Consider the following 15,161-nt stretch of genomic DNA (forward strand, 5'->3'; position numbering starts at 1 on the left):
CTACAGTCACAGGTGTGAGGACATGTATTGTTTAATCAGACTTGCCTTTTTTTATTCTGGGAGACTGATGGCGGAGAATGAGCAATGAGAGTTGGGAGTATTTGCAAAGAAGTCATAATAATTCAAGCTGTAGAATTTATGCTGGGAAGAAGCAAATGAAGAAGGAATGAAAAATGAACAGGCTGGGGCGCCTGGGTGGCTCAGTGGGTTAAGCCACTGCCTTCGGCTCAGGTCATGATCCCAGGGTCCTGGGATCGAGCCCCGCATCAGGCTCTCCGCTCAGCAGGGAGCCTGCTTCCTCCTCTCTCTCTGCCTGCCTCTCTGCCTGCTTGTGATCTCTCTCTGTCAAATAAATAAATAAAATCTTAAAAAAAAAAATGAACAGGCTGATGGCTATAAAGAGAGGACTCAGTGGATCAGTGTTGTAGCTGAGATACAAAATTGTGGTTAGACCAATGAATTTCATGGGCTGACATTATTATGTAGAAATGATGCCTATTTATTAAAAGATATGTTTCTGCATGTATGTGTACACATACAAGCACAACTGCACACAACTTTTTAACACCAAAGATAGTGAGCATTTGCACAGATAATTGAAAAAACGTAAGGGCCACCAGAAGTTATAGGAGCTCTTTCTGTTACTTTTTTTTGTTTTTTGTTTTGGTAATTCTATATAAATGGTTGAATATAATATAGGAAGAGCATAGAAGTTTAAAAACATTACTGGGAAGTCAAGAAACCTGGGATCTTATTTCAGGTCACATATAACATCTGCTTTTAAAACTCACCTGACCTCATTGGCTGTATTCTAATTATTTCAGCACTGTGCCAGGTGTAGGGCATATTGTAAGATCGGATAAACGTGTGTAGAGTGCTTCATGAGTACAGGGTTGGGCATACAACCCACATGGGATGGAGAGTGGTTGCATTCAGAGGTAATGACATCTAAGCCGAGATCTAAAAGATAAGAAGGTGTTGGAATTTAGTAAAGAAACCACAGGCAGACGTTGGAGGGATTCATGTCTACTAAGATCCTTAAGCAAGAAAAAAATGAATTTAAATGATCCCAAGTGACTGGTGTGTAGTATCTGGGAAAAGAAGAGTTGAGACATGAAGCTAGGACAGTAAGTGAGGGCCCTACTTTAAAGGATCTGGTAGGTTGTGTTAAATTTCTCCTATGAGAATCTGGGTGGCTCAGTCAGTTAAGCATCTGCTTTTGGCTCAGGTCATGATCCCAGAGTCCTGGGATTGAGCCCCACATTGGCTTCCCTGCTCGGCGGGGAGACTGCCTCTCCCTCTCCCTCTGCCTGCTGCTCCCCCTGCTTGTGCTCTTTCTCTCTCCCTTTCTCTCTGTCAAATAAATAAAATATCAAAAAAAAAAGAACCCCACAAAAAAACAACTCCTAAAAGCAATATGAGGGGACCCATTGTTGGGTTTTACATAGAGGAGTGGTGTAAGACACAATCACTTAAGTGTGGGATTTGCCTTGACAATATTGAATTTTATCATCTCCAAGGTTAATTTTAATTTTTTTATTCATTGTATTAATATCTGAATATAAAGCAGTATATCAAAGTGATTTAAATATGTGCCTCTTATTTTAATGAGAAGAATGAAGAGCAATTGATATGGGACTGTATTAAACATAGAAATAAAGCTCTGTTTACAAAGGATTATTAAACTCATATTAATCTGTTTGCAAAAAGAATTGAAATTAAAATTTTTTGTAATTCTGAGTACATTTGGTTACTGCTGTATATTTTATATCATGTCAGTGAAATGTTAGATATTTTCCCATGAGTTTATGTGTGCGATTTAGTATCCCCAATCAAATGTAGCTGAAACTGTACTTTTTCTCTCTAGGGATTTAGACTTGTGAGATGCTTCCATTAACTGGAAAAACAATCATCTTTGATAACTTTCCTGATCCTTCTGATACATGGGAAATCACCGAAACAATTGGCAAAGGAACTTACGGGAAAGTTTTTAAAGTGTTGAATAAGAAAAATGGCCAAAAAGCAGCAGTGAAAATTCTGGACCCAATTCATGTATGTCACATTGTTTTTTCAGTTTTTTCCTACGAACTTTGTTTTTATTTGTACTAAAGAGTTAAAAAGTCTACAGTAACTTTATTGATTTGTCACAATGTCAATTGCCATTGAAGAAAATGTAAAAAAAAAAAAAAAGTCCGTTTGTTAGGTTTTTCTTGTTTATACACTTAACATATACAGTAGGGACCAATAAATATTTAATTGAACAAACATATAATACAAATACATAAATGAATAAATACAGCTCTTAAGAGCTCGGCAGTTGATTTAAGGTTATTTTAGATTTTAGAAAGGTTGTAAGAACAGACTCAAGGATCTAGAAGTCATTCTCAGATGTCATCTTGGCCAGATCTCTTTTTCTTCCTGCCTTTATTTAGGTTTCAGGCAGAATATCTCTTAAGCTAACCCAGAAATATTTTATGTTAAATTATATTTCTCTCAGATACAGGAAATTAATTTTCAGGTTTGCTGAAATGTTTCCAAAGCAGAAATGGTATTCCCTTGTAATCAGGGTCAGTTTCCTTGTGAAGAACTGAAATTTCATATGTAGTCTTTTGGCCTCTGTAAGTGATGCCCCAGTAGGGGTACTATTTTGCTTTTTTTGGAATAACAGTTGTGATAAGGGAATCTTCTAGGCTTTTTTTGGGGGGGGGGCCTTGAAGAGTGTAAAGAAGTTGATGAGTTCCCCTCCTGCCCCCCCCTTTTTTTCTGGGAATGAGAACTGGCTGTTTTGGAACATTTTCAGCTCCTGGGAAATCTGTAGCTCTCCCGCAGCACTTGGGTGAGCCAGAAGGAGGTCAGTGATCCCATAATCCCTGAACTTCTATTGAGAGTGGTTTCTCCAGTTACCTGACCCTTGCATACATGATGGGATGATGTGATATGTTTGGGAAGAACATGGGACTCTTGGTCCTTGTCACAGATCTTGCACTAACAAACTGTAGGACTCTGCAAAAGGTCTCCAGGATTGCACTTTCTTTTTTGATTGTTTATTCCTACTAAACCCATTATAACTACAGCGTTTCATATTATTTTGAGCAGAGGAGAGGGAGAGTAGGGGTTTATTTTCAAGCAATAAATTACATACGCTGGGGGAAGAAAAAGAGAGAGACACATATGTCCAGGCTTAACTGATGCTGAACGTTTTCATATTTCCTTATTGGAAAGTTCTCACCATTTTTTTTTTTTTTTTTTAGAATTTATTTATTTATTTGACAGAGAGAGATCACAGTAGGCAGAGAGGCAGGCAGAGAGAGAGAGGAGGAAGCAGGCTCCCCGCTCAGCAGAGAGCCCGATGCGGGACTCGATCCCAGGACCCTGGGATCATGACCTGAGCCGAAGGCAGCGGCTTAACCCACTGAGCCACCCAGGCGCCCCAGTTCTCACCATTTTTAAAAAGATTTTGTTTATTCGTTTATTTGAAAGAGAGAGAGAGAGAGAGCGAGCATGAGCGGGATTAAGAGTGGGGGGAGGGGCAAAGGGAGAAGGAAGCACCCCACTGAGCTGGGAGTCTGACATGGAGTTCTCTCGCAGGACCCCAAGATCATGACCTGAGCCAAAAGCAGATGCTTAACCAATGGAGCCACCCAGGCAGTCCTTACCATTTAAACTGAAGGATGAGAGACACAAATATCAATGAAGCTATACCAGAGTGACTGTACCTATCTCTTCTGGTCTTTGCAAGTGTAGGTTGGTGTTCATGGTGGCCAGAGAAAGGGCTCTAGCCGGATGCCGTGCCATAACCAGCGTGGCTCTCCCATTCCTCCACTTCTTAATGGAGAAGGACAAATGGACTGTGAATACATGTAGACATTATTCTTTTATAATTTGCTCCTGTTTCATATCCTATGAACCTTTAAAATCATGTTTTGTTCTATTGCTTTAATAAAATATATTGGTCTCATAACTCTGGTATAACATTGGCTCTTTTGCTGCTTTTATTCTTGTCATAGTACATGTATGTTTTTCTCAGAATTATCTATTTCCTCTTCCTTCATAATGTCACAAGCCAAATAAAAAAGATTTATAACCAAGAGATTATAATCTTCGTGAAATAAATTCAAATGCATCCCAAGCATTTTATAGAGTGGCTTTTTTTTCTTAGGAGAGTCTTACTGTTATAACTTTTGATACGAGATACAATGAATGGGATTAGAAAGAAGGAGGCAGAGGACTTGCAAGCTAGTTCTGATCTTACACTCACCAGCTCTGTGACCAACCTCTCTGAGCTTTAGCTTCTTTTTCTCAAATTAGAGCTCTGACCTAAAATTCTTTACGGCTCTGTGATTACATGATTTTGTCATAAAACAATGTGGACACCAAATGTTGCTGTAAAAACAGTGTTCAAAGCCTTTCTCTTATTACTACTCTGAGTCCTTTCATGGGTTGTGGCTTTCTACAAACATGACTAAGTGTTTATCTTTCATCTTTGTTGGCAAGGGTAACAACCTGTTCTGTTTCTGGCGAATGAGCCTTTAGCGACCTGAAGGCTAAATGGCATCTTATGTGTAACTTTATTTTACTTTTTTGGAAAGATAGGCATTTATTGCTTGTATGACTACTTTTTGAAAACTTCTATATATTGTCTATTTCAAAGGCACCAAATGAACCACCTAAAAGTTTTTATTTCAAATCAGTGGCTTTGCCAAAGAAACAAAGTTAACACTGCAAAGAAAAGAATATCCTTTGGAATCCTTTTTCATGTATGTTTCTTCCTAATTGCATACAAAAATAGTCTTTTATTTGTCCCTTTTTAACTCAGTGAAATTAACATAATTAGAGATGTATTTGATCAGCAGGAAAATCACAATCTCTCCCCTTACATAATGGCATGAGATATTTTAATATGTACTATTGAGCACAATAAAAGCCATTATTATAACCTTGCTTTGACAAAATTAAATTCTCTATTTGGTGGTCTCTAATGTGTCTCTTTGATGTAATTCATGTTTTCCTCATGGTTTTTCTTCCTTTGACTTTTTGAAACTAGGACATTGACGAAGAGATTGAAGCAGAGTATAACATCTTAAAGACGCTTTCCGACCACCCCAATGTGGTCAGATTCTACGGGATGTACTTTAAGAAAGATAAAATAAATGGAGACAAGTTGTGGTTGGTTCTTGAGGTGAGTGTTTCAACATTATTCTCTGTGTGGAAATTTACAGTGTAGCCTTGGGATGACTGAATGTTTATGTAACACGGACACCAGGAAACCCTTCTTTTAATTTGTTCCTAACTGGTCACAGGCTTAGCAGAATGTTGTGCCCCGTTCTGGCCTTGTCCTTTTAGGGCACATTAGGAAATTAAAGAAAAGCCACAAAGACTATTAACGACTAAGAGGAAACATCTCCATAATAAAAGACTCAAGAAACAGGGGTTCTTTGCCTTGTAGAAGAACAAGCTGGAAAGGGGACTTCATTAAAATATTGATTTATTCATCTGTATTTTGCTCAGCTAACATGTGACAGAGGCTCTGTGCCAGGTGCTAGGGTACGAGAGAAAATTAATGTAAGTGAGGCTTCATTAGACAAAAATGGAAAGCTGTGATTTTTTTTTTCTGTCCTTATTGAATACTAATGTCATAAACTATAGAACCAGGTATTTACATTTACGGGGGAAAAAAACCATTATCAGAAATGGTGTTGAATACTAAGTAAGTCCCCAAAGGGAAGCTGTAGAGTCTCCTAGGAGTGGGTTCTCTCTGATGCAGGAATACATACAGGAAGGTGCCCTGTTAAGTAAGGTAACTGTCCTAAAAGAATGTAGTTTTTCTGATTTTCATTGAATATTATTAAAGTGAGGTAATCATTAATTCTGGTAAAATTCACAAGTGTTTTAAATAGTTGCTTTTATCAAACTCAGGACTGGGAAAACCTTCACTGGTTCACTGTAATAATATATATTTATTATGTTCATTATGATTTTATTAGCATTTGATTATTGTATTTCTTTCAGAAAGTTTTGTTGGTTTTTTCTGCAGTGACACACTTACAAATTGTATGGTTTTCATACTTTATATTTTTTCTATTACGCCTTTTAAATAATTCTTTAAATGACTTTAAATAGCTGATCATTGTAGAAAATACTTGAAACTATAAAAAGAACCCCTCTCAACATTTAACATATTTCCTTCATCTTTTTTTTTTTGGTATGTTTAAAATGATTGGTAGTATTATTTATGAATTTATCCTATTTTTTCACTCAACATAATTTCAGATAGACTTAATCATTTTTACTCTTTGCAAAATAAATACATTCACCTGGTTAACAAAAAGCAAGGAGAACCAAAAGGCTTGTAATACAGAGCAGTAGGAATGCCAATTCGGTTTAGTGGTGCCGCCTTCTCCTGAGCAGGTCTGTGCTTATGAAGTGTATCTGGAAATACATGGCTGATGTTCTCTATTCCTTCATTTTATAATCTGTGTTCTGAGTTTTAGCTTCATGCTTCTGGAACCCTATGTCGTCCTGCTCTACAGTGGAGTTCTGCCACATATTAGACCGAACTCTCTGGTGTCTCTGCTGGTCACTTACATGGAACCCACTGTTCCCTGAATCTTTTGGCCTCCCCTTTCCAAGCTCACTTCCCTGTTTCATACACCTTCTTCTCATTATCCATTGTACTGATGCCACCAAATCTCGAGTCCCTTCAGTTTCTCTAGGGAATAAAACCTCTAATCTCTTGCCTGAATGTAAGTATGTGAGGAGTACTGGGACAGGCTCCTGGATGTTGATATTTTGTATGTGAGATAAGAGGGTGTCGAGTCTTTTGAGTAGACACTTCCAAAGGATCCCTTGTTTTCTGCCCCTCCCTTCCCAACTCCTAGGTTGATGTGCACAGGTAACCACAAAATAGTTCTCACCTAGTGCTTTATTTTGTGGCTTCCCTCATTACCAAATCAGTCATCACCACTCAGTCTTTCCATATTGAAAAGTTTTGTTGAAATCTTTTATATACTGCTCTCTCTTTTTCTGTTCTCTTTTTTCTTGTGGTTTATACTTTTTGATTCCCTTACTAGCATTTTAACGGAGATAAATGAGTGAGAGGAAATACACATTTATATGTTTCATCAACCACCTTTAATTCTTTTAATTCCTTTCAGAATTCCTTCCAGAAATCTGAAAGTGTTTTCAAGTACTCTTTCAGAATCTAAAACTGTGTATTACATTATTTTATAGAAATTTAAAAATTTTTTAAATAACCATTTTTGTTCTTTAAAAAATAGGCAGTGTATTATCATTTGCGAATTACTTTGTTTTTCTCCATTAAGATCACTTTATAGTTGTAGTCACATATTAAAATGAAGCAAAACTTTTAGTCATCTAAATTTTACTTAAGTAATAGAATGTACATTATGAACTTAAAACATTTTCTTTAAAATAAATGGAGAATTTTTGAAGTTTATTTCATGTTTTTGTTCATATTTGAGACCTAATGCTGTGCTGATCCTTAATGTGGTCTTGAATAAAATTCTGTATCTTTATATCCTTCAAAACATTTTCAGTAATGCATCTTCAATTTTTTTCCAATGTGGAATCACTGGTAGACTAGCATTTGAATGGAGAGTCAGGTAGGCCTAAATGGCAAGGGTAAAGGTATAGATCTTTGCCCAGAGTTTAAAAAATTGAATGAGATCAGTCATTGTCTTTTATGCCTATCAAATCTGTATTCTAATTATATTGTCATTTCTCAGTATTGTCACTTGAAATTAGGTGAGAGTTGGAGACACCTGAGCATGTGAAATGTTCTTTTGTGAAGCAGAAAAGATTGATTAAAAGGGTTTGGAACATCCAGTAAAGCAGCTTCCTGATATAATGAATCAGCAGAGACTTAACAGCTTCTTTGAACTTTGTCCTTGTGTTTTATTATTAGATGGAGGAATTGGAAATATCCCTAAATGGCTTGAGGAAAAAAAACCTGATAGTTTATTAAAATGATATTTTGGAAATCTGATCTATCTGAACTTGCAACATGAGGGGAAAAATAAAGGAAAGCAAGAAGTTGGCAAACTGTGTATAAGATAATTGATTTACATATGTAAATTAGACTAATTACATACACACTGAAGTGGCTTGATGTACAATTACCTGATTTATAAACATGAATGGTACAGGTGCTGCAGTACTGCGCTTTCAGAAAATTGGCTTGTGGCATCAATACCTTATTCTACAAAATGAATGCTAATTATACCTCTTATTGTAACAAAGCCCAAATAAATTATTTTGCATGAGGATAACCAAAGAGTGGCCAGGGAGAGGCTGTGATATTCCCCCCGAATCATGTTAACAGCAGTGGGCTTCTGGCGTGTATCTGCTTCGAGAAGGTGGTGTCCTCTGTGGGGGGTGAATGTTTGGAGACACCCCTCATGATCAGCCTGGCATGTGGGGAGGCCGTCCCAGCGTGGAAACACTCCTGCTCGGTGATATTTCACCATGAAAAATCATTTTATTTACACTTCGATCCAAATAAGAAAAATAAGACTACTCCAATCTTACGGGCCTCTTTTCTCCATTATTTAGTTGTGATTCTTGAATTATTTCTTTCAGTTTGATACAATTTTTCTCTTTCCTGTATTTTCCCTTTGTACTTCCCTTTCATTTTGTTTTATTAAGTTTTTGAGCATTAATAATACACAGAACCCTGTTGGGGAATTATCTCCTTCTCAGTTCTGTACGTTCACTTTCAGACGGGCTAATGGTTGTCCAGATTTAGGAAAAGAGCGCTCGTTGCTAGCCCTCTGAAATTCTAGTTGCATATTTGAAATGGAACTGTCCAATAACAGATGGCGTGGAAAGTTTTCTGCTGTGGGAACCGATAGAATATCTGTGGGGCTTTTTATGGTCACTTAGTATTTTCGGTTTCTCTAATATTGTAGGCATAAAGGGAGAACCTAATATATTTTTTTTTACTTATATCCCATTTTAAAATACCATACATATATTCGTGTCTACTTATTATTACCATATTTCTTGACTGACCTGCTTAGTAAAATGTAGATCCCTCTTTTTGTCTTTGTGCTTCATGTGCTAGTGTCTATTCTGAGCGTCAGTAGTGGAGACAGAGGGGGCCAGGGACGGGGGAGGGGGGAGGTGGTCAGCTTTCTGCATATGTTTATCACTGACCCAGGAGACTAAAAACGGAGAGTCAGAATTGAGTTAAATCAGTCTGGTATTAAGAATTTGCTACTGATTGACACAAAGGGAACTGAGATTTAACGATAATTACCCCCCTTCTTGGTTGGAAGAATAGCCACATTTTAAGGAGGTAAGGAATCCAGCCTTCTGTCCCAGGGCCTTTTTGCTTAGTGTGCCCTCTGCCATAATGAAGTAAAAAATCAGAGTTCCGACACCTGTGGAGAGACCCCTCCCTTCAGAATCCCATCCTAGCTATAATTGCTCTTTTCCTAGTGGTGCTACAGATTGCATTCTGTGAGTTATCTGAATCCGTCCTGATCTGTTCATTCTTAACAGTGACATCGCTTTCTCCCTTTGCTTTCCAATTATAACGGTTTTACTCTTTAAAATTATATCCCTTTCAAGAGATCAAAGACTAGAAATTACAGGTAGTATTGGGAAGCACAGAAATTCAGTAACTAGTCATAAAGGCACATTTCAGGTAAACACAGTTTTCATAGACAATAAATACTACTCTGATTCTCATGCATTGTTTTTACACTTCCCTCTCATCGTCGTCGGTAAGATAAACCCTGTCATGAGGAAAGGAAGCATAGGCTGATGGAAAGAACGTGAGTCACCATGAACAAGTGGTTTGTATTTGCCCAGTTAACCCTTTAATGTTACCGTGTTGGAGAGAACATGTACACAGACCGGGTGACAAAGCCACTGCGGGTTTGTGGGTGTGGGAGGGGTCAGGGAACAGCGGGGCAGGAGTGGGAAGCTTGGCTGAGTTGCCCTAATGGCACAGCATTGTTCCTTCCTTCCTTTAGCTGTGCTCAATTACAGTGGAGTAGCCCGCTGACAGGATGATTCCTTTCATGTTCTTAGGGCTGGAACAACCCTTCCCGCTCTCCTACAAAAGCCTCTTATTTGGTGTTCTTGCAACAGAACAGACAGCAAATTACCTAGAGTCGTTCCATTTTATTTTTTTATTTAAAGGGCAAGATGGAAAAAGCAGTCTAAAAGTCTAAACTTCTTTACCCTCTCAACGCAGGAAATATATAAATAATAAATACCATACTTGGATGTTTTTCTTCCCTAATGGTACCCCAGTGATTGCGAAAGCATCTGCTCTTCGAGTGGGATTGAAATCTGTAGTAGTATTTCAGAGGGGAAAAGCATGAGGTCACAAGAGATATTTTGCCACTTGGCAAATCAGTGTATTTTTATCAGCCACTAAAATATTTCTGCTAAGTTCTTTTCTTTTGATTTGTTTTTTATCATAGATTTCTTATTTCTGACATTACCAGAATTTTATGGCATTTTTCTAAGAATTTTTAAACCTTTTAAGATGAGGGAATTGTTTTATATCTTGATTTAGTGGTTACGTGATTGTATACAAATTACCAAACAACATCAAACTGCATATTTAAATGAGTCAATTATTTTATGTGTCAATGATACCTTGAAAAATACTGCTTCTAGCGTACACATTAGAAAAGTAATGTGAAAACTGATGTTAGACACTACCTATTAGGAAACATCTATTAGGTGATAGTGCCATTCTAATTCATATTGTATCAGTATTTTATTGGAATGCAGAATTTGGTACATTATTTTGTTGAAATTAATCAGACATCCACACTTTGAAGAGGTACTTTCCAGACCATGTGAAAAGATGCCCTTCTGTCATTTGGTATGTGTGTAGGTGTGTGTGTGTGTTAGTGTACAGAACTTAAGTTTTCTCATACAGTCATTTATTAATTCCTTAGGTATACTGTTACTTTGGGCCAGGCCCAAGTTAGAATGATCTATACCTATTAGTACCCCTTTCTCTTTTGGTAGGTTTGGGGCATCCAATAGAGAACCAGAAAAACGCGGTCATCATGGTGCTTATAGTCTAATGTTGGAAAAAGACAACATAGGCTAAATAAACTAATTAAATGATTATACATTTTTGTTAGTGCTATGAAGAATATAAATGAGGTGTTAATAATTAAAGAGAAGACTTTTTATGAAGAGACAAGTCAAAGAAAGGCTATTTGAGTAGGTAACATTTTAATCTGCCACCTGAGAAAGAGAGGATAGCTGGTTACTTTTATTTTTTAATATTTCCTCCAATTCTCTGATGATAAGCATCACCTTCATCTCAAAGCAAAAATTCTGAGAATGAGCTTTTGGAAACTGCTTTTTATAATAAGTACTGAAGTGATTCTTATCAAAAGAAAGTTCATGGGGCGCTTGGTGGCTCAGTGGGTTAAAGCCTCTGCCTTCGACTCAGGTCATGATCCCAGGGTCCTGGGATCGAGCCCTACATCGGGTTCTCTGCTCAGTACGGGGCCTGCTTCCTCCTCTCTCTCTCTGTCTGCCTCTCTGCCTACTTGTGATCTCTGTCTATCAGATAAATAAATAAAATCTTAAAAAAAAAAAGAAAGTTCAGAAAACACTGTCAGAGGTTCTCAAATTTCAGTGTACATAAAAATAATCCTGGACTTCTGCTTCTGGCCTTGATAATAACTTCTGTCTTCATGTTTTTATACCACAAATAACTAGAGAACTGAATAAAATATATTTTTATATACAAAACACTTTTCAAACATTGAAAAAAAAAAACTCGGAACTATGACATTGGTAAAGGAGATAAATAAAGGGAGTTCTACAATCACCTCAGCTTTATTCTTGGAGGCAGTTTCCAGACCACAGGCTCTAGGAGGGCATTCCTATGGAGGTCACTGCAATCTTGCAGAACTGAAAAGACTGGAAAAGCAGATGTGGCTGAGACTTGCACAGAGATGATAAGCAGAAAGAAATCTTCCGAAATCTTCAAAGAGGTATTTGACTGAAAACCAAACTGGTTATGTATGGAGGAAGATTTCAGGTAGTTGGGTAACGGATCAGGGAGAAAATTACTGAAAAGTTGTAATCTGAACAACTACCAGAGTTTGTGCAGGGTTGAGAGATACTTGAATTCTGACCAACCAAAATGGAGGAACTTTGTCAAACACCTGAGGCATTTAGTAAACCCCTTGAAAGCTTATGCATTAGAGGAAAGGCTAGATTAGCCCTAGAATAAGAGCTACCCTAGGCACACCCATAAAAAGTTCAAAAACAAGGCTTGAAAGGTTCACATTGGCCCGTAAGTAAATTAATTGTATGCCAGAACAAAACTCAGCATTCATTTATGGAAGATAGCAGAATCTAGGAATTCAAATATAAGATAATAAAATCTAGTATCCAGTAAAAAATTACTCAATATATAAAGAAGCAGGAAAATGTGATTTTTCAGAAGATTCCAGAAGATTCAGAATTTTTCAGAAGAAAAATTAGTCAATAGAAACAGACTCAGAAATAACAAAGTTCATGAATTAGCAGGTAAGAATTTTAAAACAGATATTATGAATATGTTCAAGAATTTCAAGGAAAACATGAACCTGATGTTGAAAAGGAAACTATAGAAAAGAATTGAATGTAAATGCTAGAACTGAAAAATATATCAGTAGTGAAAAATATATAATATTGAGTTTAACAGCAGATTAGAAGTTAAGTGTGTAGAAGTGAAAATCAGTGAACTTGAAAACAGGAAAATAAAAGCTGTCCTGACTGACCAGATAGAAAAAATGAAAGGGGGAGATAAAAAGACTCTGTGACCTACAGGACATTACCTAGTATTCTAAGCTACATGTAATTGCAGTCTGAAAATGGGAGTGAGGGTTGGGGGAGGTAATGGCTGAAATCTTTCTGAATTTTGTGAACACTGAGAAACTGTAGATGTCAGAAGCCCAGAGTCTCCACTGTAGGAGAAAAAAAACTACATGAAGATATGCCATCATCAAGATGTCAAACACTCAAAATGAAGAAAAATATATAAAAGCACCAAAAGGGAAAAAGATTTCATTACACTGAGGAGTCAAAGGTAAGAGTTGCTACTGACAACCAATACAGTGGAATGGTATCTTTAAAGCAATGGGGGAAAAAAGTGCTCTCAACATTTCTGTGTACAGGGAAAATGTTACTCATAAATGAAGGCAAAATAAGGACAAACATTTTCATCAAAGGACAAGAATTTACCACCAGAGACATGTACTATAGAAAATGTCAAAGAAAGACTTTCAGGCTGAAGGAAAATGATTTTAGGTGGAAACTCAGAGGGGTGCCTGCATGGCTCACTTGGTTGGTGTCTGCCTTTGGCTCAGGTCATGATCCTGGGGTGCTGGAAGCACATCAGGCTTCCTGCTCAGTGGGGAGGCTGCTTCTCCCTCTCCCTCTGCCTTTCCTCCACTCGACTCCCAGTTGTGCACACACTCTGTCTCTCAAACAAGCAAATAAAATCTTTAAAAAAAGATGGAAACTCAGATCTACAAAAAGAAAAGAAAAATACCATTAGTGGTAAATAGAAGGATAAATAAGAAACTTTTAATTTTATATTAAAAGTATTTTTAATAATATTATTTCAGTATTTTTAAAAGAGAAGTCATGAATTAAATCCATAATTATAGCTACATATTTTGGGGGTTTTAGCATGTAAAACTAAAAATGTATGGCAAAAATAACAAAGACTGCAGAGGAAAAATGGAAATATACAGTTTTAAGAGTTTTACACTATGTGTGAACTACTGTAATATTATTTTAAGGAGACTGTAATAAGTTAAAGAGGCACATTGGAAACACTAAAGCAAGCACTAAAAAAAAAATAAAATAAATAAGTATAGCTAGTAGGCCAATGGAGGATAAAATGGAATACTACAAACATTCCAACCAGAGAAAGTAGGAAAAGAAGATTAAAAGAAAAACAGAAAAAAATAGGAAATGGTAGACGTAAGCCTAACCTTATTCATAATTACATTAAATGGAAATAGTCTAAACTCTACATTTCAAAGGCAGAAATGGTCAAATTGGATGAAAAGCAAGACCAAATACAAACACTTTAAGTATATAGAGAAACAGAGATAGAGAGGGAGGGACGATAGACAAGTCAAAAGAAGGTCAAGTGTACTTAAGCTTTAATATGTACTCAATAACAAGGCTTGAAAATACATGAAACAGAAACTATTAGAATTGAAAAAAGAAACGGACATATTCTGATAGATGTATTTATTTATTTGAGAGAGAGTATGAGCATACAGAGGGAGAGAGAGGGGGGAAGAGGCAGATTCCCTGCCAAGCAGGGAGCCCAATATATTCACAACGTTAAAAGGAAAATTCAACATTCTATCCCCAGTAATTTTAAAAATAAGTAGAAAATCAGTATAACAAAGAGCACTTGAGTTTTCTGGACTGTGAAACAAATCTCAACAAATTTAAAAATAGTGAAATCATGACAAGTATATTGCCTGACCGTAAGAGAATTAAATTAAAAATGAAGATATCAGAAGAACTCCCAAATATTTGGAAATTAGACCATGTACTTAAAAGTAACCCTTAGCTCAGAGAAGAAGTTTTAAGGAAAATGAGAAAATAGTTTGAAATGGTAATGGAAACATGATTATCAAAGTTCTGAGATTCAGTTAGGCGGTGGCTAGATGGACATTTATACTTCCTTTCAATGCTTATTTTAGAAAAGAAGAAAGGTTCAATACCAGTTTGTCATTTTTTGCCTTAAAATGCTAAAGAAATCAAAGCAAATGAAATCCAGTGGAAGCTGAAGAAAATAAATAATGAAGATAATAATAAGCATCAATAGAAAATGAACAAAAACAGAGACAATGAAAGCCAAAGTTGGTTCTTTGAAAGTCATTAATGAACTGGACAAATCTCTCTAGATAGATCCAGAAAAAAATGATGATGTACAAATTCCTAATTTTAGGGATCAAATAGGGAAATCACTATTGTATCTATAGACATTAGCATGATAGTAATGAAATGTAATGAACAACTTTATAATTTTGGAGTTTTTTTTATTGATTCATATATTAGAGACAGAGGGTGTGCAAGTGGGGTGTGGGGGAGAGGAAAGGAGAGAGAGAATCTGAAACAGTTACACCTCATGACCACAA

General features: G+C 36.6%; 1 protein-coding gene across 6 annotated transcripts in view; it reads left to right on the forward strand.

Moving 5' to 3' along the window:
• The window catches only part of MYO3A (myosin IIIA), a 232,247-nt gene that overhangs the window by 13,313 nt on the left and 203,773 nt on the right, over positions 1 to 15,161 (forward strand). For all 6 annotated transcript variants that reach the window (XM_032349656.1, XM_032349658.1, XM_032349659.1 and 3 more), the window contains exons 3-4: positions 1,868 to 2,052; positions 5,045 to 5,179. In XM_032349656.1, the coding sequence (XP_032205547.1) occupies positions 1,885 to 2,052; positions 5,045 to 5,179 (303 nt within the window). In that variant the 5' untranslated portion in view covers positions 1,868 to 1,884. The remainder of the gene's footprint in view (positions 1 to 1,867; positions 2,053 to 5,044; positions 5,180 to 15,161) is intronic.

This window comes from Mustela erminea, chromosome 6 (assembly GCF_009829155.1).
Source record: "Mustela erminea isolate mMusErm1 chromosome 6, mMusErm1.Pri, whole genome shotgun sequence".
NCBI lineage: Eukaryota > Metazoa > Chordata > Mammalia > Carnivora > Mustelidae > Mustela > Mustela erminea.